This window comes from Marmota monax, unplaced genomic scaffold (assembly GCF_021218885.2).
Source record: "Marmota monax isolate L192 unplaced genomic scaffold, Marmota_monax_Labrador192_F-V1.1 WCK01_AAM20220418_F8-fsc00022, whole genome shotgun sequence".
Classification (NCBI taxonomy): domain Eukaryota; kingdom Metazoa; phylum Chordata; class Mammalia; order Rodentia; family Sciuridae; genus Marmota; species Marmota monax.
In genome coordinates, this window is record NW_026695215.1 from 27255353 (window position 1) to 27282786 (window position 27434).

At 49.8% G+C, this 27434-nt stretch overlaps 3 protein-coding genes across 3 annotated transcripts in view; all 3 read left to right on the top strand.

Annotated features, from left to right (window-relative positions):
• The first annotated feature begins 961 nt into the window (after window positions 1-961).
• On the top strand, window positions 962-4780 carry LOC124084276 (uncharacterized). Its single transcript, XM_046431326.1, has 2 exons — window positions 962-1579; window positions 1670-4780. Exons 1-2 carry the CDS (start codon window positions 962-964, stop codon window positions 4778-4780), a joined length of 3729 nt encoding a protein of 1242 aa, XP_046287282.1.
• A 3127-nt stretch (window positions 4781-7907) lies between these two features.
• On the top strand, window positions 7908-20901 carry Camkv (CaM kinase like vesicle associated). The gene is made up of 11 exons (XM_046431934.2): window positions 7908-8107; window positions 16530-16638; window positions 16747-16878; window positions 17060-17134; window positions 17349-17487; window positions 17634-17754; window positions 17890-17965; window positions 18054-18190; window positions 18354-18432; window positions 18654-18741; window positions 19022-20901. Exons 2-11 carry the CDS (start codon window positions 16544-16546, stop codon window positions 19568-19570), a joined length of 1491 nt encoding a protein of 496 aa, XP_046287890.1. The 5' UTR covers window positions 7908-8107; window positions 16530-16543; the 3' UTR covers window positions 19571-20901.
• A 135-nt stretch (window positions 20902-21036) lies between these two features.
• Window positions 21037-27434, top strand: part of Traip (TRAF interacting protein) — a 30512-nt gene continuing 24114 nt past the window's right edge. The window contains exon 1 of the mRNA XM_046431935.2: window positions 21037-22505. Within this exon, the coding sequence (XP_046287891.1) occupies window positions 22408-22505 (98 nt within the window). The 5' untranslated portion in view covers window positions 21037-22407. The remainder of the gene's footprint in view (window positions 22506-27434) is intronic.

The window sequence follows — 27434 nt, forward strand, 5'->3', positions numbered from 1 at the left end:
CCCAGGACCAGCATCTCACTCCTCCCTTATTTTTTCCCCACCTAAGAAGTAGAAGGTGAAACTGGTCTATAGTTTGTATTTCTTATACTCCATGTCCAGGCCCATATTCAATTTGTCCTTACTGTACACATAGCTCTGTGTCCACTATGTGCTTAGTCCAGCATTTGAGACCTCCCTGCAGTGTGGCCAGCCCTGTGCTGACTGTGTCCCTACCACACCCTGTCATATATTTGCCACTTGGCTGGCCCTGTGGCCTAGCCCTGTGCCCTGTGCTCTGCCCCCTTTATGGGCAAGGTGAAGCTGACACAATGTGACAAGAGCTAGAACATTCTGGCTTGAGGATTCTGAGCAGAGTCTCTACCATTACCCTTGCCACCCCCATCTTCACCCCAGTGGGATACTAATCCTGGGCTTCAGGGACATGTGGCTCTGGGGAGGGGGCTCTGTGAGGCACTGGCAGAGGAGAACCATCTGGAGCATCAGAGACTGCCAAGGAGCTGTTGTCCCTGGAGCGGGAGCTGGGGAATATATAGAAGGGGAGTTTGGGCTTAAGCCTGGACCCCTTACCCTCTTATGTCTCCCAGCACTAAGTGGTGAAGGGGCTTTGCCAACCGCCCCAAAAGACCCAGAGCCAGAGGCTTCCTTAGAGTCTCCCTGCCTACCTTTCTCTTCTGGTTTTACACTTGCCCCCTCTGAGGTACTGCCTTCATTCTGGAGTTGGCTTGGGCAGAGTGGTCACTCACTGGTAAGGGGAGAGGAGGTTGGCCTATAGTTGGCCAACTTCACTGAGATCTCTGGGTTTCTCTGCCTTCCAAGGTCCCTAGGGCAGACCTCCCATTCCTCAAGGGGTGGGGCCTCTGACTTCCCACACTGTCACCTCCCAGGTCACTGGGGGCTGTGATGTGTGGGGTTGCCATGACAATGAAGTGGGGGCAGGGCTCCTAGGGCATGGAGCAGGACTATGGAAGCCACCAAGAAGGTGGGGGGCCCTGATCCATCGGGCCCCCAAGGCCACCCCTCGGCCTGCAACCAGCAGCTGAGGGGTGGCCTCAGAGGGTCCCAGGGACCATGGATAAACTCAGGATCCCTATACTTCAAGCAGGGGTTGTCATTTTCCTCTGAGGCCACCACTGATGCAGCTTGTGGCCCAGCCTCCCAGGCCCACATCCCTGAGCCCACTCACCAGCAACTCCAGGACCCTGCTCAGGTTAGCTCCAGGTGCCACTATATGCAGACCTCTCAGGATCCTCTGAGACTCTCCTCTACTGGCCCATATTCAAGTCCCATTGTAGCAGCCCAACAGCATCTTGTCATGGACGACGGGACCCTGAACCTACCAGCGTGCACACGCGTTAACAACAACAGTGACATTACCCGGTGCGCATCCCACCGTTCCCAGCTTCAGGTGCAGGTTGGGAGGGAGGGCAAGGCTCCAGCTAAAGTCCTGATAGGCTGGGGCAAAGGCCCTTGCAACACAGAGCAGATGGCCCCCTTGGGCACCAGGAAGAGTCGACGGCTACCCTACTTTCTCTCAGCAAAGGATGGTACAGTTGAAGGCCAAGCTTCTCTTCTGGCTCCAGCACTGGCTCCAGCACAGTCTCCAGCACAGGCTCCAGCACAAGCTCCAGCACAGACTCCATCACAGGCTCCAGCCCAGGCTCCAGCACAGGCTCCAGCCCAAGATCAGGGCCCAGGAAAGAGCTCATGTTTGGTTCAGGCTCCTGCCCCGGTTAAAACTTCTTCTTTGCCGTCACTGACTCCTTCAACTCCAGCTCAGGCTACAAATCCAGCTCTGGATGCAACCCCAAAGCCTGCAGCAGCTGAACCTTATACCTATACCCTTGATCCCTTGACTGACACCATTCCAGTCACCAAAGACCTATCTCAAGACCTCCTCCTCAGGAGATGTGGCAACCAGTGGTCAATCCTCTTGGAATCTTCTAAAACTGCCCCATCCTGCCAGGAAAAAGTCCAACCTAAAGAGGAGCTTCCTACTGCAGCACCTGCTTCAGAAGTGTTCCCAGACCATGCCCAGGAGCACAAGATTACTGGAAGGCAGGTGCCACCTGAGCAACCTGAAAACCCAGTGGAGAAGCCCATAGTCTATCCCCCCAAGCCAGGCAGCCTAAATCCATGTCCAGAGCCTCCATCTACTCCCAAGTTCCAGAAGAGAAACCAGGATGTAAGCAGCTCTCAACCTGACAAGCAGCCCCCCAATGTCTGCAACAACTACTCCAGTGTGCCACAGTCTTCATACCAGGTAACCTGCCACAAGCAGTCCACACCCCAGCTTCCCAGGGAAGCCATGCAAATTCCTGCTTCCAGTACCCCAGCCTGTAAGCTCCAGGAAGCTGTGGAAGACCAAGTGCTGGTGTTTGATATGGCCACGGGCAACACCAGGGTAGGGCTGCTGTGCCATGACCCTATGGGCTCACGAGCAGTGTTGGTGGGCCTTGTGCCCAGCCACCCATCTCTCTATTCTCCTGAAAATATACTATCTACCCGGTCATTGGTCAGGCCCAACGTGTCCCCTGCCAGCAATCATTCCAGCTTCTGGTCCACCACACCCATGCTGTCCAGCCCTGTACCCTCCAGCCTCTCATCTGCCAGCTACCGAGAGGTGGCCCTGGTTCCCAAGGAGGCCAGGCACAACCTGGAGTCACGGGATTCCCCTGGAATTGAAACACCCATGAGGGTTGGGATATTCACTGGGCCTGTTCCACTGGAGACACCCCTCCAATTTGGTGAGAGGATTCGGCCCCATGTACCTGATCCTGGTTGGTCCAAACCTGATGCTGAAAAAAATGAACCTAGTCATACCATCTGGATGCTAGAGTCCTCCAGGATCCCAGATACCTCTGTGACCCAGCCCAAGAAACTGCAGTGGATGAACTCAGAGCCTGCTTCATCTGTCAATATGCAGGTGATGCCCAAATCTCTATTCCAAGAGGAGGTAGGCCGACGTAATGAGAAAGAAGTCATTACTGCTCACCCTGATAATCCTCAGACCAAAGATGCTGGGCAGGTCCCCCTCACTGGTCAGAGTTTCCTCAGTGGGCAGAACCTCCTTGCTAGGCAGCTACCCATAGCTGAACAGGGTTCTCCACCTGGTCAGCCTCCCTGTACTAAGCAACTCCCTGAAACTGGTCAGCTTCCTTTCACTGGGCAGACCACTCTTACCAATCAGCTTTCTCTCCCTGGGCAAGTACCCTTCACCAGGATGCCCCCCTCTACCACCACCAAAGATCCCACCCTGCCAAGAGGGCCCCTCACCTCTGGAGAGCCTTGCCAGGTTTCCACCCAGGAAAATGAACCCTTGGATCTGCCTGCCCATGTAGAGGTACTTCGAGTGCCCTTGGCCCCAGAAGAGACCTGTAGCTATAGGAATAGAGAGATGGTCGGTATTGGTAGTGCTCAAAGCCCTAGTATGCATCAGCTCTCATCCTGGCAACCTGGTAGCTCCCCCAGGGCCCAGGAAGAACATCTTTCTCTGATTGCATTTACCACACCTGGCACTGGCTGCAAAGTCTTGCCCATGGCCATGGTGGACACTGAATCTCAGAGTGGGAACCATTTCAAGCTGACAGCTGAGGACATTACACATTCATCAGTGGTCACGCATCTTGGCCTGCTCCGTGGGGCCTGCTATGAGCTGGTGTCTACCATGGATGCTCTGTCAGGGCGGTCACCAGTTCTCTGCCGTCACTCTTCAAGCCCCTACCAGAACATGGCAGCTGTAGTGATTGATACAGGCACAGGATTCACCAAATGTGGTTTGGCTGGTGAGGACCATGTCCTCAATGTGGTACCCTCACAAGTTCAGCTGCTGCAACATCCAGCCCAGGGCCAGCCCCGGTATGCAGTGCCGGAAAACCAGGAAGGCTCCTATCCTGTACTGAATCGGGGTGTGGTCTCTGATTGGGATGCACTAGAGGTGCTGTGGCAGCACCTGTTCTATTGCAGGCTGGGGGTACAGCCTGAGGAGTTGGCTGTGCTTGTGGCTGACTCCCCCATCTCACCACGTACTAACCGAGAAAAGGTGGCAGAAATACTCTTTGAGCGTTTCCATGTGCCAGCCATGCAGACAGTGCATCAGGCCCTGCTGGCACTCTATGCTTATGGGCGTACCACTGGGTTGGTGCTGGGCAGTGGCCATGGCACCTCCTACGTGGCACCCATCCTCACTGGGGATCTGGCGCCACTTGACACCTACCGCCTGGATGTGGCTGGTGCTGACCTTACTGACTACTTGGCTCAGCTGCTGCTGGCAGGTGGCCGTTCACCACTTAAGGCAGGGTTCGTCAACCAAATTAAAGAGTCCTGCTGCTATGTGGCTATGGACATGGCGGCTGAGATGGCCCGCACCCAGACCCAAGCCCAAGTGGACTTTGTACTCCCAGATAAGCAGATTGTCACACTGGGCTCTGAGCGCTTCTGTTGCCCTGAGGCTCTCTTCCAGCCCAACCTGCTAGGTGTCAACCAGCCAGGACTTCCACAGCTGGCCCTGCTAAGCATCAGCCGACTAGAGGCCAAGCAGCAGAAGCAACTGCTGGCCAATGTGGTGCTGGATGGTGGCAGCACCCTGGTGAGTGGCTTCCCTGAGCGCTTAAGACAGGAGCTAGGCCCTGGTGCCACTGTGCTGGGCTCTCCCCACCGTGCAGTTGCTGCCTGGCTTGGGGGTTCCATCATGGCATGCCGGGACTCCTTCCAGAGCTTGTGGCTTAGCCGCCGTGAGTACGAGGAGGAAGGCCCATGGGCTATCTACAAGTACCAGCTGTGAACATAAAGTTCTGGTTCTGCTTGCTTTAAGCAATGTTGCATGTTTCAGGCATAGTGTCGTGTGGGGGGAAAAGGAGTTCAGGCACAGAATCAGGAATGGAGGCCTGCATTCTGATACTCCATGGGCTCTGGCAACCTGCCCTTTCTGGATCTGAGGCCCCTTGGCTGGCATTGGCTGTGATCTGGCCTGACCTTTACTGTACCCCAAGGGCAACCACAGAGAGTGGCTGCTGTGGGTTTTGCCCTGTTGCTCTGACGACAAGTGTAATTATCCTTGATTGCCAGCTAGTTGCCATGGCAATTTCAAACATAATGTAATAACCCACACAGCCTGGTGTGAGTCATGAGGTGGGGGATGGGGGTCAGCCCCCTCCCCTAGCTCTAGAAGGAAAGACTGCTTGCCCTCCCACATCTTGGACCCTCTTCTGGGTGCTAAAGACAGCAACATGGACAATAGCTGGGCAGTTCTAAAGATGGCTGAGGATATGGCATTGCCCCTAAAGGGAGGGACCTTGTCAGGGTCAGTCTGGGCTTCTCAGAGGAGCTGGCCTGGTAACACAGGTACCCTCCTAGAGTCTGAACCTTGGCTGGAGTTCTGTGCTGTGTTTGTCCAGTCAGAGAATGAGGGCCTGGGAGTACTGGCCTTTCAAACACAGGGTAGGAAGTAGAGAGGGCCAAAAAGTCCTGGATCCTAGATGGGAGGCACAACCTGAGATGGGGAGAGTAGCACTGATCTGCACTGTAGGCTCTGTAGATTCTGAGACTCATGTCTTCTCCTGCCCCTCTGATTTGCTAGCTTTGGTAAAAGCTAGAACTATAAATTTTGGACTCCCTTCTTTTCCCTAGCCTCCCACTTCAGGAAACTCCTTCCTGTAGGGTGCCCAGAGTACAGTTCTCAAGAGGGTTCTCACAGAGGCAATGCAGTGCCAACTACCGCTGCTCTTGCCTCAAACTCTGTCCTATGCTGAAAGGCTTCTCATCATCCCTGTTAGTGGGTAGTTAGAAGCCAAGTCTGTTGATACTGCCTAGCTCTGAAGAGGAAAATAGGAAAAAAGATTGGGTTTGACCCAGTGCATGACCCAGAGCTGAATGAATGACATTCAGTGGTGTTAGTATCCCCTGTCCAGAGGGCAGCTACATGTTGAAACATTCAAGTTGGTCATACTTTTCCTGGCTGGATGCTGAGGGACAAGCCATGTCTTCAGGTTGCCTTCCACAAATGACAAAGACTTATCTACCCTCACATATACTTGAAAGTAAGGGGTTGCCCTAGTGCGGAGCTTGGAAACAATGATCTATGGATGTCACAGACCTTGCCCACCCCCCAGGAATGGTCTAGCCCCTTCCTATATCCTGCTTCCATAGCTTGATTCAGCCTCCACAATCCTGAGACTTGTGTCAGGCAGAAAGAAGGACCCACATCTCTAGGGACTAACTACAGCATTAATATACACATGCCAGCTAGCACGCCTGAGTGCACACAGAATACAGACACACGTGACCCTGGGCACCACTGCACACACTGTGCTGTTGCCATCTCTCTGAGCATAAAAGAACACAACATATACACGTGTGCGCATACACCCTGCCACGTGCTCTCACCCACACGCATACAGAGTGTGCACAGGACCAAGAAGAAGTGGAGTACTGCCAGCATCAGGCAAAGCTCTAGAGAGCCACCCCTTCCCCTGCCTATAAACCCCCATTTCAGCTTCTTGTTGGTCCCATGCCTGGATAGTTATGATCCTTGGGAAAGACAGAAAATGTGTATGACACATGGGGTCAGCAATTCATGACTTGGCTACCACATACAACTCAGAGTCCCATCATTTTAAGGATAGTGGGCAGATGGCAAGAAGGACTCAGTGCCAAGCCATTCATTCATTCATTCTGCAAACATTAGCTAAGCATACTGAGATGATAGTCTTTGCCCTGCACATGCCTGGCTTGCCAGGAGATTCCTACCCAGCAGTGTTGTGTGTCATCACAGCGACCACCCAGAACTTAGGGAGCACAGAGGGGCCTGCAGAAGGTGAATCAAAGCTAAGGAAAGATATTAAGGCTCCTCAATACCCCATCTGGAGGAAGACAGAGTGGCCTTGGTTGAGGTAGTCATTTCCCAGGCTAGTTTTCTAGTTCTATTCTCAATTTCTTCACTTAGTCTTTTCTGTCATCAGCTATGGGTAGCCATGCAGAAGAACCTCACTCAACATGCCTAAGAATTTGGGGATAATCCCATTCTGCCCCCACCCCTGAAGTCAGGGCCAGATGGCTTACTGGATATTGAAAGGCTTAAGTCTTGCCTTTTAGATACTGGAATGGTCCTCAGTGCTTGTGAGGGGAATGGGGGCACATATTGGTTCCATGTACAAAGGATGAAGATGAGGTCAAGGACTTCTTTCAAATCTTCTTCCTAGCAGTTCTGAGCTTTCTCCTTCCAAGTCCAGGCTTGGTGGAGTACATTGGTGCCACAGTTCTCCTGTGACCCCATGTCCCAGCTCATGGGGTGGGGTTGCTCATGAAGCGTTCGGGGGTGATTACAGTGGGAAGAAAACAGAGCACACACCATGTCATAGGTGACTTTTATCCGTTGGAAAATTCAACACCATACAAGAGGGAGCAGACTGGGCCAGCAACCCTGGCTGTTACATCTGGGAAAGACTTCTGTGTTGCAGGAGTTGGGGTTAGGATGGCCTGGGGCCCTTGTTGCGTTATCTTCTGATCACTTGCACATACACACACCCCTGAGTGTTTACTGCTCCTAGGTAGAAGAATGCTCTAGCAATTGCCCAGTTGGTTCTCCTACGTGGGTCCCGCCCTTTGGATTGGGTTTGGGGAACTGGGTGGAGCCCTCGTCCCCCAGAGACTACGGTCAAGTACTAAAAGCTAAGAGACTTCCGTGCAGCTCCAGGGTTTAGGCTTTTCCCCAATTCCCCACTCCCTACCACCTACATTGGGCCCAGGATGGCCCCTCTGGCCTCTGTTGCTGGGTCGATCTGGAAGTCCGAGGTCTTAAGGGAATCGTTGAGAGCATGGTTGGGGCTCACCAGCTTCGACACCAATCCGCTAGTGCCCTCCCGCGAGTGAGATCCCAAGGTGGGGGCAGGCCCAGATAGGAGGCCCCGCCTCCAGCCCGCCCCCGGCCCGGGGTGCGAATCCATTGCCGGCTAGCGGCTGGCGATGCTGGAGGTTCGCGAGCTGAAGCGGCTGCAGCTGGCGCCGCGTCTGCCCCGCGTGCCCCAAGCGGATTCTACCCGCCACTCTCGGAGCCCTCGGCGCCCTGCTGAGTCCGCGATCGTTTCCCCTCTGTGACCAACCAGAGCTGCAGGTGCGGGAGCTGGGAGGGTTGGGCCCCGGGTTGGGGGGCGTCTCCTGGACGCATGTTGGGGGGCCTTGGGGGATTGTTTTCCTGGTTAGAGGTTCCTAGCGCAGAGTGCGGGGGAGGGGGGTGGCGCGAGGGCTCGGGGTCCCAGCGGGAGCACAGCTCGCGGGCTCTGCAGATGGGGGGGGGGGTTGGCGCGCGGGGTCGTTGAAGTTCCCGATTACCTCGGACGGCTGGGGTGGGGGGTGGGGGTCCCGGGGGAAGCCTTTGCGGTTACGAATTGTGAAAACCTTAACCCTCGAAGATCGTGGTGCCCCATGAGGGTAGGGGCCAAGGGCTGAGCCATCCCTCCCCGCTCCCAGAGACGCCAACAGCCCCTCCCAACTGCCCCCAGGCCCCCACCCTCGGGCTTAGCAGTCACTAATTTCCATGACAACGGAGAGTTCTTTATGGGCGACAGCCAGAGGGGGCTGGGCGGGGCTGCTGCGAGGTTGGGGGAGGAGGCTGCAAGCTCCTGGGGACCAGCAGCCCCCCCAGCAAAGTTCCAGCTTCCAAGTCTTCTCCGGAGGGCCAACAATGTGTGTGTGGGGGGGTGGTCCAAAGCAAGGACCCACGTGCGCGGTGGGGGTGCCAGGCGCACATGTTCCAGCTGGGAGGTGCGGGGCTTGGTGCTCACACGTGTGCCTCCCGCATGTGTGTTGCTGTGCCAGCGGGGGCGAGCCAGCAGCGCTGGGGAAGGGGGTCAGGGTGGCACCCTGGTGGGGAGCAGGGCCCCTGACTGTGGGTAACTGGGAACGGTTTGAGTTGAGCTTCTGCTTTCCCCAACTTGAACTGTCTGGCAGAGACCCTGGTGACTCTTGAGCCCCAAACCCCCCTATCCCGTCCTCCCCCACCCCCCACCAACTGCTTTTATCTGCAGACCCTAGACAGAGCCTGCTCCACCAGGTTCCTTCCTAGGAAACAGGGTCCTCTGTCCCTCACCAAAACCTCAGAGTCTGCACTAGTCTAACCTGTTCTGTGCCTCCCTCAAAGCCCAGGCTTTGAGTCCCCCAGAATCTTTAGGGACCTGGTGCTTTACCCTCCTCCCCTTAAGTGGAAGCCAGTTCCAGTGGCTTCTGAGCCTCAATTTTCTCACTGGGAAATTAGTGTCTCCACTCTTCTCAGAGTTGGGCTAGTTCCCAAGGTGGGGCAGGGGTCTCCCTTTCTTGTAGATCATTTGGTGTGGACCCTTATGTGCCCTAGGCTGGCTTTACATATCTGCTGCTGACCTTCCTCTCTAATCCCATGCTCTGGTCTCCACTCTCAGGCAGTTGGACAATCCTCTGCCCTGGAAGAAGGCCACAGAGCCTATGAATCTCTGTTTAGGGAAACTGAGGCATGGGGCACAGAGGCGTTGTGCAGTTGTTATACTGATTCTGGGTTGCTTACAGTGCTGTTTCTGGTCCTCCTGACTAGATCCATCAAAGGGTTGGCGACAGATGAAGCTGAGCTGCTAGAGGGGCTCTAGGGACCCAAGTCCTATAGAAGATAGCAGATGGGGGTTGGAGAGATGGCTGGGGGTATCTAGCTGAGAAGGAGGAATTGTAAAGGGAAACATCCAGGTCTTCAAGCTTCTTTTCCATTTCCTTATTCTGTGTCTTCAACATATTGGACCTCCTTTACCTGAGCTGCCGGAAGGATAAGGAGAGTCTGGGGATAAGTAGAATCTGGGGAACTGTCCTGGCTGGAGAACTGCAACAGCTGGCCTCTTCCCCACCAAAATGCCCCAAGAATCTGGCTGCTTTGAGGGATACTGGAGAGTTCAGTCTTGAAGGTACAGATATCAGGGATAGCTAGGACCCAGGGGTTCAGAGCACATGGCCATGGAAACCTTAGGGTACTGCTGGGTATCTCAAGTCCTTTCAAAGCCTCTTCCCTACCTCCCCTTTTCTCCTTGTGTGTCAATGTCCCTCTTACTGTCACCTTCTTGCTTCTCTTCTATCACAGGTTCTGCTTTTGTCTGTGTCTTTGACCCTCTACACCTTCTCTTTTCTAGTCTCTCAGTTCCCCCACTTCCCTTTCTTCAATAAGGACCAGGGTCACAGAACCCATGGGGAAGGAGCTAGGTCAAAGCATGAGAGAATTCTTAAAGAAGGGACCTGGCTAACATCTTTCCCTTCCCCCTCTCCTTGTTTTAAAACTTCCATCACCATAGCAACCCTTTACTCTAGTGCCTTCCTCTGCATTTCCCCTCCTCCAACCAAAAGGAAGTAGGGCCGCCAGTGGATTCTCTTTCAGGGGTTCAAAGAATGGAGGACCCCAGGTCCTAGGTAGGGGTGGTAGTGCAGTTGGCTCTTGATTCTACCTGCATATTGAGGACTGAATTTTCTGTAGGTAACACTGAGCATGCCCACGTGCAAGTTGGTGTTGGGGGGTGGGTGGGGGTGGGGGTGGGAGAGGACCCCCTGTTCCTTATTCCCTCATTAGGTGGGGAGAGTAGTACCAGGAACTGTTGACTGTGGCACAATTATAGCCAGCCAGGGTAGCCCCATACACAGGTTCCTGAAGCAGTTGCACAGTGGGCTTTGCCTTCTGATACCAGACCTGTGAGGAGGTCTCTACCTGGGCCTGTGGCTGAGTCTAGCTGTGAGCTAGACAGGTCTTGGGCCTGGACAAGTCCATTGCCGCAGGAAACCCAGCCCTATTCCCTGAGAGGGGAGGGGAAGGGGTGCCTGCAGTCTGATGTTCACAGCTGCCACTAAATATGGAGGTGTTGCCTACAGTTTTTGGGAGGCAGCTGGAGGCCTCCTGAACCCTTCCTGGCCTTCATATTTACTGCAAGCTCTAGAGTCCCACATAGTAAGGGCCAGAGCAGCAAGCAGGAAACGCCTAGTTATGGCTATGAAAGGTGGGTCCTAAATCAAGCTGATCCCATGGAGAAGGGGAAAGGACCTTGATATGGGGCCTCTTGTCCTCTGTTTTACTTGGGCATCCCCTGAATCAGACTGACTAAAGATTAGTAAAGCCCCTATGGGACCTGTTATTTCTAGGGCACCAAGGGAAAGAGGCTCCCTCAGGGTTCCCTGAGACTCAATTCCCTGAGTCCAGTGGTCAGGTCTAGGGAAGCAGGCAGTAACTGGGAAGTGCTGGGCCCTCAGGTTCCCTAAGAGCCAGCTGGAGGGCAGTGGCAACGCTAGGCTCTGCACTCCCCTCAAGTGCCCTTTGACAGCCCCAGGTGCACACTGTTTTGTTTCTCCTGCAGAGAGGGGAAGGAACTATATCTCCAAGGAAATGGCTGCTGTGGGGCCACTGTGCCCTCCTTAGGCTAATGTGGATCTGACTTGAGGAAGAGGCAGGTCCTGTGTTGCTGGAAGCAGAGCTCTCTATTGTTGGGTCTAGGCAATGGAGCTAATAATTGCAAACTCCTTGGTTGCTCCTTTAGCGTTGGGGGCAGGGTCCATCTTTTTGCAGACAGATGCAAGGGGCTTGGCGCACCCAATCTGCAGCCTCCCATGGAGTAGCAATGTTACTGGCCACCGAGCCCAAGGACCCTTCCTGGATTCTGGCTGGCTGGATTTGGCTGTCCACCCATAGAAGAAATATGCAAAAAAAAAAAAAAAAAAAATGGAAAAAGGAAATATGAGCTTTTTGAACAGTTTGATCAAACCTGGGAGAAGTACCTAGATTGTTTCTTCCCATCCTACAGAAGTAGTTATAATTTATGGGAACAAAAAATGCAGGTGATGAACCTATGCAAATTTTGTTAGCCTGTGTTAGACCTGAGTGGGCAGTCTCCAGCTCCCATCTTTTTTTGGTGCCTATTAATGTCTGTGTGTGTGTGTGTGTGTGTGTGTGTGTGTGTGTGGCGGGGGGAATCTCACCAGGAGGAAGTTCCTCTTAATTCAGAGGGGGCCCCCAAATTCAATCTGTTTCAGCAGTGGGTAGCAGATGGTGTAGTGGGTGGGGATGGAAGGGATGAAAGTGCTAATTGGAAATATGGCCCCCCTTTCTCCTCTCTTCACCCTGAAGCCTGGTCAGGGGCACAGTGAGTTCAATTAGATTGATGAGGTGGATAATAATTGGTTGAGATCAGGGCAGCCATAGTAGGGGAGAGGCAGATCTGTTCCTGTCCTAGCATTGAGTCTGCAGGACATGGCTCCAGGCTGATGTTACTGTAAGCTTTCCATGGTGGAGACAGACCCTAAGACCAGTTCTGGGCCTCCGTGGGCATGAGTTCATATGCAAAACCAAAAGCTGGGACCAGGATCAGGCATACACAAAACCTCCCACCCACACCATGCTGGCAGAGATGGGAGCTGTTGGAATGGGGTGGGGCAAAGATTGGAGAAGGTATCTCAGAGAAGGGCCATTTTGCATCTGTGGAACATCAGAATTGTTTTAAACAATTTGTTGCAGAGACAACCTTAATGTCAGAAATCACAATGAGAGAATAAATTCAGCTCTGGTCTAGCACCTTGTTCGTGTGAAGACTGCTCCATAGGGAAGCTAAGGTGGGCAGGACCTTGCCAATGCTCACTTTTCCTGCCATTGAGTAGATTATAGTCAAGCTGGCAAGTTACCTGTTGTTGGACATTTAGGTAGTTGCTTTTTCTTTTTCTTTTTTTAACGTTATAAATAACTCTGCAGTGACAAATAAGATTCTGATGGGAGACTCTGGGGGAAGGGCATTTGTGTCAGAGCAAATTGTGTAAGCAAAGCAATGGAGCTGGGACACAGGTCCCTCATTGCCCTCCTGGGAAACTTGCAGGCTGAGCTATCACCCTTCTGCCTAGTGCAGGTCCCTCAGATTCCAGGCTGGGAGGGCAATTGCTGCCTATTAGAGTGGATGAGGTCTGATGGAGTTCCCCTCCCCAAGATGTTACATAGTGTGGAGATGGGTGACTAGCATGGTAGGTAGTTGTGCCTCTGCTCTCAGCTGCAAAAATGGGATTCCAGCCACATGCTCTTCTTCCTCAATAGATGCAGGAGCAGGGCTGTGGCCACGGTGGCAACAATCTTCAAAGCCTCACTTGTTTGCCTCTGCGATGCCTCACTAGATGGCTTAAAATCTGCCTTGAATCATGCTGACAAAATATGTTTATATTCCCTGAGCCCAAGCAACCCAGATGAATTAGAATGTGTTCCCTTATACCGAGGGCACATTTAAGGGAGGATCTCCAGGGGTTTGGCCTCTGGGAATTGGGGCTGGTTTCTGCCTGGGAAGAAGTGAGTAGCAGTCAGGGCCTGTTTGCGTCCTAGGCTTTGGCCCCTGCTGGTAGAGTCCCTCTTGCTAAGCTTTGTCCTCTAGGAATGGCGTTCTCCATTTACCACTGCCCTGGGGTTGTGAGTGCCTTCAACAGGGAAGCATCTGGTTACTCAAGGCCCCAGTTAGGCCCTGCACACAGCAGGTGCTGTTGGTGTGAAGGGAGCACATACACAGCAGAGGCAGAGCAATTCCAGGGCATCCTCAGAGTGGAACCTGCTATAGGCCCAGGCTCACACTGACCAGGTATCATAGAGCAGACTCTGGAGTCAGGTCTGTAAAGGTCCTCTATCTCTGAACAAGGACTGAGGGTATCTTTTCCTTTGGGTGCTGGAACCAGCCACACAACATAACAGATGAAGACTGGGCCACAGCTGACAGAGTTGCAGACCTGGGGGCACCATACCCCAGGTTCAAAGAGTGCCTGGAGCCTACTTAGACAGTTATATCTGGTCTGGGGCCTCACTTCTGTACCTAATGCTGGGTCCCTATGGGCCCAACAATGTAGTATAGTGCTAGGCAGGCTTGTCTTGCTTTTGCTCATCATTACCTCTGAATATCTTCTGACCAATCCTTCCCCTTGGGCTCAGGGAATATAAACCTAGTCAAATTTTGCCTTTCCACCCAGATGGAGCTTTTCCCTCAGAAGAATACCCTAAGCACCATGCCTAAATGCAATACTTACTAAAGCAATCAAAGTCATCATACTAAAAATTCTAACAGAAACAAAAGTTTTATTTTTGAGGGTTCTGCTCCTTCAATATCCAACTCTGTCCCAAAGAGAACTCTTATTTCCTTTGGTGTCCTTCCAAAGTTCTTTTTTGGTATCCTTCACAATTTGTGGCTGTGGGGGGGTGGGGGTAGGGTTGTAAAAGTATACCAGTATGAACTTTAAAATATTTCCCAAATAGCAGTACCCTTTACCCACCATTCTGTCCCTTTTTTAACTGAACAACTGAGAATAAAGTGAAGCACACCTTATTCTTTTTTTTTTTTTAACATTTATTTTTTAGGTGTAGATGGACACAGCACAATGCCTTTATTTTTATGTGGTGCTGAGGATCAAATCAGGGTCCCGCCCGTGCTAGGCAAGCGCTCTACCACTAAGCCACAACCCCAGCCCTCATACCTTATTCTTTTTTTTTTTTTTTTTTTTTTTAAGAGAGAGACAGAGAGAGAGAGAGAGAATTTTTTTTAATATTTATTTTTTAGTTATCGGCGGACACAACATCTTTGTTTGTATGTGGTACTGAGGATCGAACCCAGGCCGCACGCATGCCAGGCGAGTGTGCTACCGCTTGAGCCACGTCCCCAGCCCTCATACCTTATTCTTAATAGGTACCAAGTATTCTTCAATGTGGATGGCCTCCAGGCTTTTTTTTTTTTTTTTTTTTTTGGCCTCCAGTTTTAATAATGCCCTTTTATTGTGAAGTATAATAAAAATCTAGGAATGTGCTCCAAGCGTGTACATTTTTATAAATTGTTATAAGGCACAAACCTGTGTAACTACTATTGAGGTTCAGAAACAAGCCCTCTACCTGGGTGTGGTGGTACATACTTGTAATCCAGGATAGGAGGCTGAGGCATGATGATTGCAAATTTGAGGTCAGTCTGGGCAACTTAGCAAGATCCTATCTCAAAACAAAAAATGACTGGGTTGGGGCTGTAGTTGTAGCTTAACGGTAGAGTACTTGCCTCACACATGTGAGGCACTGGATTCGATTCTCAGTACCACATGTAAATAAATAAAGAAAGGTCCATCAACAACTAAAAAAATATTTTTAAAAATTTTTAAAAAGAAGATCTGGAGAAGTAGCTCAGTGATAGCATGCCCCTGGGTTCAGTCCTTTTACCACATGCATGAAAGAAGCCCTTCAGAAGCCCCCACATGTCCTGAATCAGTCACCATCTCTCCTTTCTCTTAGAAGGAACCATTATATGACTCAAAGGTGCTTATTCTCTAGCTTTTCGTTATAGTGCATTTGTATCCCTGAATGGTATGAATTGTTTTTGAGTTCTGTGGCAATAGAATCATACTGTATATATTCTGTACCCTTTCTCACTGAGCACTGTAAGATTAATTGGTTCCATATAGCTGTAGCTCCTTCATTTTCACTGCAGTATAATGTGACTCTATAATAATATGTCCTGTAGTGGTGGATAGTTGAGCTGTTTCCAGTTTTTGGCAATTATGAATATGGCTGCTATGAGCATTCTAGTACAAGTGTTCTGAAGCACAAATGTATGTGTTTGTATAGGGCAGATGTTTACCAGTGTATCAGGCATGTCTGTTCAACCAAACTGTTTCTTAAAGGGGAGAGTTGCCCTTTACCATGTTGTTCACATCTTTGCCAATACTTGCTATCTCCAGATCTTCAGGGATGAATATCTGGTAAATGGGTGGTTATAGCCCCTTAATCAGTAAAATGGCTAAAATTTATTTTTATTTATCATTTCTTGTGGCATGGGGATTAAACCTGGGAGCACTTCATCACTGAGCTACATCCACTGCCCTTTTTATTTATTTATTTATTTTTTTTAAGGAGAAAGAGGAGATTTTAATATTTATTTCTTAGTTTTCGGTGGACACAGCATCTTTATTCTATTTGTATGTGGTGCTGAGGATCGAACCCAGCGCCCCACGCTTGCCAGGCAAGCATGTTAGCGCTTGAGCCACATCCCCAGCCCCCTTTTTATGTTTTTAATTAATTGTTTTCAGTACTAGGAATCAAACCCAAGGCCTTGCACATGCCAGGCAAGCACTCTATCATTAAGCTACATTCCCAGTTCTTATTTTTTATTCTGAGACAGGATCTAAGTTGCCCAGGTTGCCTTTGAACTTGTCATTTTCCTGCCTCAACCTCCCAAGTAGCAAGAATTATAGGCGGGTGCCACTCTACTTGGCTAAAATAGCTAAAATTTAAAGAAGTTGTTTGATAAGTCTTCTCAAGTGTATATAATATAGAACTATTCCCTGATATATCAGCATAACACATTTGTAGTTCTGGCAGCCAAATTGAGTGATTGGATATATGGCCAGAAAAGAGGGTAGGTCTCAGCCTGCTTACCTTGAGCCCTTTCTGGTGCTCTGGCTTGGCTTGAGCCAGGCTAGGGTCTCTCAAAGGCAGATCTGATGTGGGAGAAGTAGAGTGGTATAGCTGAGCTAGATCCCAATCCTGCCCACAGCTTAGAGCCTGGCAATGCCGTTTGGGTGTGTGACTCTGGGTGACAAGAAGAACTATAACCAGCCATCGGAGGTGACTGACAGATATGATTTGGGACAGGTCATCAAGACGTGAGTGCTGGGCCTGCTGGGCAAAAATGGGTGGGTGGGCAAGCAGAGGGGGCGTGGAATGTACCCTACACTAAGGCCAGGACTGAGTGGATGACCTGCCTGCTACAGTGAGGAGTTCTGTGAAATCTTTCGGGCCAAGGACAAGACTACAGGCAAGCTGCACACTTGCAAGAAGTTTCAGAAGCGGGATGGCCGCAAGGTGCGGAAGGCAGCCAAGAATGAGATCGGCATCCTCAAGATGTGAGTTGAGGTCTGGTCTGGGGGCAGGGAAGGATAGGAAGCTGTAGGGAAGGGCTTAAAGGGCAGGTAGACTCAGGCAATACCATCCTCTGGCTAGTCAGTGTCCTGTGGCTGCCACAGTGACCAGGGACTCTCCTAAGGGTTCACCTAGTTCTAACTACTGACTTCTCCCCGCCTCTAGGGTGAAGCATCCCAACATCCTGCAGCTGGTAGATGTATTTGTGACCCGCAAAGAATACTTCATCTTCCTGGAGCTGTGAGTAAGGGTCTGGGATCCCAGGATTCCCTAGTCCCTGGGGTCTTTATTTGTCCTGCCCTCGGCAACTAAGGAAAGACCCCTCTCTGGACCCTTGGGGTTCTAAGTCCCTGTGCCTTGCCCAGTCATCTGCCTGGTGAAGGGAGGCCTCCCAAACACTCCTGCCCCGTCCCCAATCCTGCCCACGCCGGGCTCAGGGGCTGGTGTCCCTCAGGGCCACGGGGAGGGAGGTGTTTGACTGGATCCTGGACCAGGGCTACTACTCGGAACGAGACACGAGCAATGTGGTGCGGCAGGTCCTGGAGGCTGTGGCCTACTTGCACTCACTCAAGATTGTGCACAGGAACCTCAAGGTGAGTCAAGGTTCAGAATCACTGGGTCAATTTGCAGCCAAGCTGGGGTTGGAGTACAATGGGAAGTATCTTGGGGCATTGGTCCAGACTTTGAGGCCCTCATGGTATCCTCTTCTGCCTACCCAAATGACATGTGGCTTGAGCAGCTGGAGAACCTGGTTTACTACAACCGGCTGAAGAACTCCAAGATTGTCATCAGCGACTTCCACCTGGCTAAGCTAGAGAATGGCCTCATCAAGGAGCCTTGTGGGACCCCTGAGTATCTAGGCAAGCAGGGATGGGACAGGGGCAGGTTGGGGGAGGTCAGCCTTGAGGGAATCACTTTGGGTAGGGGGATGTCCCTATCTCAGGTAGTAGTTGTGGATGGCCTGATGCTGACTAGCATTTGGACATTGTTTGTAGCCCCGGAGGTGGTAGGCCGGCAACGGTATGGACGCCCTGTGGACTGCTGGGCCATTGGTGTCATCATGTATATCCTGTGAGTGGATGGGTAGACATGTAGGCTTGCAGCTGGGTGGGGTGAAGCCCTATGTCTGGCTATCTTGGGTGACTCTGCTTCCATGTAGGCTTTCAGGTAACCCACCCTTCTATGAGGAGGTAGAAGAAGATGACTATGAGAACCATGATAAGAATCTGTTCCGGAAGATCCTGGCTGGCGACTATGAGTTTGACTCTCCATACTGGGATGATATTTCTCAAGCAGGTGAGGAGATGCTCAGTATGTGGGTAGAGTGTAGGGCAGTGGGAAGGGAGGCGCTGCTCTCAGCTTCTCTGCTGGATTCTGCTCCTGCCCCCCAGCCCATTCATCACCTCTAGACAATGAGATGGGGCGCCCATGCGTAGCTCCTTCCTGGCTTTGTCCCCAGCCAAAGACCTGGTCACAAGGCTGATGGAGGTGGAGCAAGACCAGCGGATCACTGCAGAAGAGGCCATCTCCCATGAATGGTGAGCAAGGCCCAGGAGAGAACTGAAGGAGGAGAGGCCAGGCTTCTCTTGACTTCTATTCCCCTCATACCTAAATGTCCCCATCCCTGAGGCCTTGACCCAAGTTCCTGCCAGCCCACAGACTTTGCTTGGTAGTCTTGGATCCTGTAGTGGGAGGGCTGGACAGAATCTTCCCAAAGACCCATATCTCTCAGATCCAGATGTACTTGTACCCTTCCCAGGATTTCTGGCAATGCTGCTTCTGATAAGAACATCAAGGATGGTGTTTGTGCCCAGATTGAAAAGAACTTTGCCAGGGCCAAGTGGAAGGTAAGTTTTGATTGTTCTCTTTCTTGGCCCAGTCCTAAGTGTTCCTTCTGATACCCAGTTTCTTGCCCATACCACACCTCTGCAAAACCATACACAAGCTTTCTTTAGGTTCTCATGAATGGCTGTCATGACCTTAAGCGGAGTACTGAGCAGTTGGATCCCTGGTCTAAGGTGGTCAGAAGTAGCTGGGGTACCATGGAAGGGGCTGGGTTTAGCAATTGCCAGGGATTGGATCCAGCTAGCCTCACCTTGAGTTTCTCCTCCACTGTCCTCCTTTCAGAAAGCTGTCCGAGTGACCACCCTCATGAAACGGCTCCGGGCACCAGAGCAATCTGGCACAGCTGCAGTGCAGTCTGGCTCAGCCACAGACACTGCCATCCCTGGGGCTGCAGGTGGGGCTGCAGCTGCAAGTGGATCTGCCACAGAGGGTGATGCTGCATGTGCTACCAAGAGTGAAAATGTGGCCTCTGCAGACCGTAGTGCCACCCCAGCCACAGATGGCAGCACCACTCCAGCCACTGATGGGAGTGTCACCCCAGCCACTGATGGGAGCATCACCCCAGCCACTGATGGCAGTGTCACCCCAGCCACTGACAGAAGCGCTACTCCAGCCACAGATGGGAGAGCCACACCAGCCACAGAAGAGAGCATGGTGCCCACCACCCAAAGCAGTGTCACACCAGCTGCCAAGGCAGCTGCCACCCCTGAGCCGGCTATGGCCCAGCCGGACAGCACAACCCTAGAGGGTGCCACAGGCCAGGCTGTACCCTCTAGTAAAGAAGGGGCTACTGGCTATGCCCAGGAGTCTCGAAGAGAGGAGACCAGCTGAGTGGGCAGCCTGGTGGGGGATGGGGGGCGGGCAGGAGGGTGGGAGAGTGAATGAGGGGCTTTTCATTGTACATAGAGTCACTGGCATGATGCCCTTGCTCCCCCAAGCTCCCCATCCTAGTGGGGCATTCCTGGGGGCCACGGGAGAGCAGTCTTGTCTCCTGTGTGTATGTGCGAGTGGTGGGCAGGCCAGAGGCAGGGCCAGCCCCAACCCCTGCATGGATACCTTGTGGCTTTTCTGTCTGTTGCTACCTTCACGAATTTTTGTTCCTTGTGGGATGCTGCTCTAGGGATCTCAGGGGGTCCCTGCTCTCTTTCTCCTTCCCTTCCTGCCTCATCATTCACCCAGGCAGGCCCTGCAGGTTCCATACTTTCCCAGGCCCTAAATTGAGTGGCCTTGCCCTGAGAGCTGGTCCTCCAGCGAGGCCCTGTCAGTGGTGTTAGGCTCCTACATATGAAGGTGTGTACCTGTGGTATGTGGGCTGCTTTAGGAGTAGACGCTGGCTAGTACAGAGTATCCAAAAATCTAGGGCAGTTTTCTTTAAATCAAGATTGGTCATGTGTTGGCTGGGGGCACTAAATGCTAGCTGTGGGGGTCCTTAGAAATATGAGCGATGATAAGAGAATGAGTAGGAGGGTAGAAGCTTCCATCTTTGTCCCTGGGAAGGCCCTCCTGAGACGCTTGTGTTATTTCTTGCCCTCTTGAGTCCTGCAGTGGGTTGCCCTGAACCTCTTGGGCCTCTACGGGAAAGGAGAAGCAATTAGGATGTGGCAATGAGACCTCGTAGAACATAGTACAGGACTAGCACCCAGTGCCCCAGCCTAGCTGGATCCTTACCATGGGCTAAACAGGGAGGGCTGATGTCCCCATTCTCTTTCTGTATGCTAACCCTGCACAGGCTCAGCCCATAAATCTTCTCTATCCCAGGGGGGCTGCTGATTGGTAATCCTTAGTATGATCTGGGGGTTTGCCCTTCAGAGGGGTGGATTTTCTGCTCTCAGTTTAACAAGAACATGGAGAAGATCCTTCTCTGTTTTTACTCTTGCTACTGTTAGAGGCCTAGGAGCCTCTGAGCCATGTTAAGTTGCTCTTGCTGGGATGAAGAAGTATAAGACTCCCTAGTACCCTGAGGGAGGTTCCTGACAGGTGCCCTTTGTCAGACACTACCACAGCCTGGACAGGCAACCATACTGGTCCTCGCCCTTGCTTGGCATTCCATGGTGGTCCTGCCGTTCTCCTTGCATGCCTGTGGGTCTGCTCTGGTACGTGAAGGTTGGTGGGCTAATTGTGTGCCTGCTGAACCTGGCAAATAAACGTCACCCTGCAAAGCCTCTGGCCACCCTCTTGCCTTTGCTTCCTCTGTCCTACCAAGGAAGAGTCCCTGGAAGGCAGTGGGGAGGGGAGAGGCTGGGAGAAGGTTCACAGGTAGTAGCTGATGCTCAGTAGATTGCTTGAGCTGAGAGTGAAGGTTACTCTCAACCAGTTGATCCACAAAGGTGGTGATTGATGGGTGTCCTCTGGACTCTAGAAATCCATGTGGGTGGTGCATTCTGAGCTAGATATGGGCCCAGGAATACTTCCTGGGCTGAAAGCTCAAGTAAGGCTGCTGTTCTGACTTCTGTTGATTAAAGGAGCCTTTGTCTCAACTTGGGTACAGAGCCAGAACCCATCCAGGGCCAACCACCACAGCAAGCAACCTTTGCTCATAGCCTAAGTGGGCTTTCCTTAGTTGGGGAGAAGGTATAGGATGGGCATTGCACAAAGGTTCTATACTGCTGTGTGTTGATTCCTTCCTGTGAACACCTGTGCTTTCCACATAGGCCCAATGGGATTTTGCTCGGTGGCTTCTTCAGCTCATGGGGCTCTGCACAAAGTTTCTTCAGGAGAGAGTAACCCTGTCAAAACGGCTGAAGATCCCAAAGTAGTCTTGCTCTAGCCCAGAGTTGAACTCACCAGGGTTGCTGCTTTCTCAGGGAGAATCTCAAAGAATAACTTATTCTTTTGTGGGAATAATAAAAAGGGTTGTTAGTTCCTGGTCTTCGAAGCATTTATGCCTCCAAAATTGCAACCCTACTACATTCTCAGGCATAATGAATCCTGGGAGCTGAGAGCTAAATTAAGTTACTGGCCCTAGTATCTCCAAACCCGGGGATCATTAGCTCTTACTTAGATAAAGCCAAGGTTACTGTGGGTCGTGCTGACTGGTTGGGCCATACATATCCATCTTTCCAAGATCACTAATAATCTTAAACCGAGAGGGTGGGGCATTCTTTTGGTCTGGGAACTATAAGCTGCCAGTGCGCGTTCTGTAAGCGGAACTATAAGAGGTCCAGCACTGCCCAGAACCCGGGGACCTATGGGGACCACGGTTCCATCCCCTTGTGGCTGCAGTCTTGACTTTCCCTGAGTGCTGAAAGAAGAGACAGCCCAGGCCTGGTCATTTCGCGCCAGCTTGGTACCACAACAGCCAGTTTTGCTTGGAAGAAGGGTTATCTCGCAGCGTCGCTGCTTTCCGCCCTAACCCAAGGCAGTGCCCTTTGTCTCAGGGGTTGGTGGAGGTTTCCAAAAATCGCTTAAGAGCCACCGCGCTCAATCCCAGGATTCTCTACGGTCGAGGGCCGCTAAACCTCATCAATGGTCCCGCCCCGCCGGGAGTTAATCCAATCAGAGCCAAACATTCAGGCTCTTTTCCCGGTTTGGTGTCGTCATTTCCGGTTTATTCCCGGAAGTCGTGCTGTGGAGCCAAATTTGAAGCAAGCCGAGACGCGGGGGCGCGGCCACGAAGTTGGACCTGTTGCAGTTTCCTTGGCTACCTGGTCCGCTTGAGTCCAGCCATCATGCCTATCCGTGCCCTGTGCACTATTTGCTCGGACTTCTTCGACCACTCCCGCGACGTGGCGGCCATCCACTGTGGACACACCTTCCACCTTCAGTGGTGAGTGACAGCGGTGTACGGGCCCACACTTGCCCTGGTACTGCTTCGGGGCCTTAGGGTGTCGGACCTTCAGGCAACCCATACTCGAAGCCCAGATGGGCGGTGAGGACCTCAATAAACTGAGCTCCGCGGGAGCTTCCAGACCTGGGCTGAAGTGGGTAAGGCGGAGGTGATAACTGAGCCCCCAGGGGGCAGAATTGGTGTAGTGAAGAGAGTAGGGGCTTCCATGAACACTTGTGCAAAGAGATGTGACTTCAAAACTATTAGCCTGAGCAGAGTTGAGCTTCCACTACATTAACAAGCCCTTTTATCTCTTCAAGATAGAAACTTAACAGGCTTCTGACCACCCAAAAGGTTTTGCTGTGGATTGATTCTATCTAGAATCATCTCATGAGCCAAATACACCAGTTTATGCACCACGCCAGCGAACTCGATTTAATATGGAAAGGCAAGGAGATACTTCCCTATCAAGGGATCCTGCTGACTATATAGGACCATTTTGTTGAGTGTAATAGTAATAGTCACAGGGAACTCTTAGGACCAAAGGCCTCAGGGAGCAGGTAGCTAGGCATCACCCTGATAGCTACAGGGTGCCCCTTACTTGCAAAGCTCAGGGTTTCTGATGGCCTGAGCCCCATGCTGAGGGAACCATTGTTGTTTGATTAGAAACCAAAGATCACTTCTTAAAATATTTTATTTACTGTTATATCCTCTATTTTCTAACTTTTCACTTTAGTCTTTTCTGTGTATTCATGTTTTACATGTGAAAACAACCTTTAGTTGGACTTTAAAAATCTCCTCTTATAATCTTTGTATTTAACTGGACCATTTAGTCTACTTAAAATGTTGCAATGCGGGTGCAGTGGCAACTAGGTAGACAGACAGGAGGATCACATGTTCAAGGCTTAGTGAGGGGCTGGGGATGTGGCTCAAGTGGTAGCGTGCTCGCCTGGCATGCGTGCAGCCCGGGTTCCATCCTCAGCACCACATACAAACAAAGATGTTGTGTCCGCCGAAAACTAAAAAATAAATATTAAAAAATTCTCTCTCTCTCTCTCTCTCTCTCTCTCTCTCTCTCTCTTTAAAAAAAAAAAAAAAAGGCTTAGTGAGACCCTGTCTCAAATTTTAAAAAATAATAAAAAATAGATGGAGATGTAACTCAGTGGTACAAACCTCCCCCCACCACCACCACCATTGTTCATTCCCTAGTAAAAAAAAGCAAAAGACAAAAATAATGATAATTATAAAATTATAATGATGCAATTACTGAATGAAGATTAAGTATCCTATTTGGTGTTTTCTGTTTTGTTTGGCCTGTTTCTTATTTACTCCTTTCTTGTTTTAATTTGAATTGGTTACATACTTTGTATTGCTCCTTTTTTTCCCCTGAATGAGTTTGGAAGATATATACCCCATTTTCATTCTTTTAGTAATTATACTATATATAGTCTTAACATACCAAATTCAAAATTAATCAACACCTTTTTCACTTGCCAGGTAACTCAGAGTTTAGAATACTAACACTTTTTTTTTTTAAATATATTTTTTAGTTATAACTGGACACAACATCTTTATTTATTTGTTGTTATGTGGTGCGAGGATCGAACCCAGGGCCTCCCATGTGCTAGAGGAGCACTCTACTGCTAAGCTACCACCTCAGCCCCCTAACACACTCTTTCTACATTATTGTTTTTTGAGTAATAAACTTTTTATTTACAATAATTTTTTATTTACAGACAAGTTGTAAAGATAGTACAGATAGTATTTATTTATTTATTTTTCTGGTACTAGGGATTGAACACAGAGGCACTTAACCACTGAGCCACATCCCTAGCCCATTTTATTTTTTTTAAAAAAAAAGAGAGAGAGAGAATTTTTTTAATATTTATTTTTTTTTAGTTTTCGGCAGACCACAACATCTTTGTTTGTATGTGGTGCTGAGGATAGAACCTGGGCCGCATGCATGCCAGGCAATCGCACTACCGTTTGAGCCACATCCCAGCCCCTAGCCCATTTTTTACATTTTATTTAGAGGCAGGGTCTCACTGAGTTGCTCAGTGCCTCACCATTGCTGAGGTTGGCTTTGAACTTGAGATCCTCCTGCCTCAGCCTCCCAAGCTGCTGAGATTATAGACATGAGCCACCTCACCCAGCAGGTTTTTTTTTTTTTAATTATTTAGTTAATTAATTAATTTTTATGTGGTGCTGAGGATTGAACCCATGGCCTCACATATGCTAGGCAAGCACTCTACTGCTGAGCCACAACCCCAGCCCAGTTTTTTTTTTTTTTAACTTATTTTTTATTTTTTAGTTGTAGTTGGACACAATACCTTTATTTTATTTATTTTTATGTGGTGCTGAGGATGGAACCTAGGGCCTTGCACGTGCTAGGGGGCACTCCACCACTGAGCCGCAACTTTAGCCCCAGTTTTTTTTTTTTTTTTTTAATGAAGAGTCCCAGTCAAGTATTTTGTAGAATATCTGTCAACTTGAGTTTCTCTGATATTTTCTCATGATTTGACTGGGATTATAGGTTTTGGGGAAGTATGCTATAGAGGTAAGGTGCTCTTCTCATGGTATCTTATTGAGGGGTACATGCTAACAACATACTTATCTCTGATGGTATTAACCTTGATCCCTTAGTTAAGGTGGTGTCTACCAGATTTCTCCATCATGAAGTTACAGGACCAGTTCATACTCAAGTAGAAAGGAATTAAGCTCTACACTATTTGGAATTCTTTGTAAGGAATTTGGTATTTTCTCTGTTTATTCAGTCATCTATGTAATGGGCTTATATGTTTTTTTGGATATATACCTGGGAGTGGATAGGCTGACACATGGGAATTCTATGTTTAGCTTTTAGCTTTTGAGGAATTGCATACTATTTTCCATAGCAACTGTATCTTTTTTATTTTTTTTCCCCTTTTTGAGATGGGGTCTAATTATGTTGTTCAGGCTGATCTTGAACATCACTTTAGTTTCTTTCATTTTGTTTATTTATTATTTCGATGTTGTTTGTTTATTTATGATTTGTTTGTTATGATTTCTGGTGTTGGGATTGAACCTAGGACAATTATGAACTCTACAATAACTGAGCTACACTATTACTTGCATCTTTTTAAATTCCCACCAAAAATACATGAGGTTTCTACAACACTTGTCATTTTTCCATCTTGTTTTTGTTTTTGTTTTCTTCAGTGTTGGAGATTGAATCCGGGGCCTTATACACCTGGAACTTGCTCTACCACTGAGCCACACACATGGCCCTCCATTTTTGGATAACAGCTATCCTAGTGGATTTAACATGACATTTTGCTTACTACCTTCCCTCCCTCCCTCTCTTTCTCCCTTCCTCCCTTTGTTCGTTCGTTGGTTCCTTCCTTCCTCCCTCCCCTCCTTCCATCCCATGGGGGCACTTAACCACTAAGCTACATCCCAGGCCCCTTTTTTTTCCCTTTTGAAACAGGGACTCATTAAGTTGCTTAAGGCCTTGCTGAATTGCTGAGGCTGGCTTTGAACATGCAATCCTCCTTCCTCAGCCTCCTGAGTCACTGGGATTATAGGCATGCGCCATGGAATCCTGCTATCCCCTGGCCTTTCTATTGTGTGTGTGTGTGTGTGTGTGTTTGTTTGGTATTGGGAATTGAACTCAGGAGCATTCAACACTGAGCCACATCCCCAGCCCTATTTTGTATTTTATTTAGAGACAGGGTCTCACTGAGTTTCTTAGCAACTTGCTAAATTGCTGAGGCTGGCTTTGAACTTGTGATATTCCTGCCTCAGCCTTCCAAGACACTGGGATTACAGGCATGCACCACTGCGCCCGGCTCTGTTTTATTTCTAGATGTGTCTTACTAAATTGCTTAGGGCCTCCCTGAATTGCTAAGGCTGGCCTTGAATTTGAGAGCCTCCTACCTCATTTTCCTGAGTTGCTGGGATTACAGGCACACACCTCCATGCCTTTTTTAAATTTAATTTTGGCAAAATATGCACAAATGCATGTCATAAAAACTACCATTTTTCATTTATTTATTTTTGTCCTTTTATAGATTGAACTTGGGAGCACTCTACCTCTGAGCTACATCTGTAGGACTCAGTCTCCCAAGTAGCTGGGATTACAGGCCTGTACCACTGTGCCTGGCTCCTTTGAATAATTTTTTTTTTTTTTTTTTTTTTTGGTATTGGAGATTGAACCCAGTGGTATTTAACCACTAAGCCACATCCCCATCCCTTTTTATTAGGTATTTTGAGACAGGATCTCCCTAACATGCTTAAGATTTTGCTAAGTTGTTGAAGCTTGCTTTGAAATCGTGATCCTCCTGTCTCAGCCTCCCAAGCCGCTGGGAGTACAGGCGTGTGCCACCATGCCCAACTTCAATAATTTAAAAAAGTATATTTTTAGTTATAGATGGATGTGAAACCTTTTATCTATCTATCTATATATCCATTTATTTATTTAGTTAGTTAGTTTTAGGTGGCCATAATATCTTTATTTTATTTTTATGTGGTGCTGAGGATTGAACCCAATGCCTCTCGTGTGCTAGGTGAGCACTCTACCACTTGAGCCACAACCCCAGCCCTTTTATTTTTTTATGTGGTACTGAGGGATCAAACCCAGTGCCCCATGCATGCTAGGCAAGTGCTCTACCACTGAGCTACAACCTCAGCTCTCAGTAGTTTTTATATATATATATATATATATATATATATATATATATATATTTAGTTGTAGTTGGACACAGTACCTTTATTTTATTTATGTGGTGCTGAGGATCGAACCCAGGGCCCCACACATGCAAGATGAGCACTCTACCACTGAGCCCCAGCCCCTCAATAGTTTTTAAGTGTACAATTCTTTGGCATTAAGCACATTCACACCGTTGTGCAACCATCACCACTATTTTTTTTCATGGATTCTATGGAGAATAC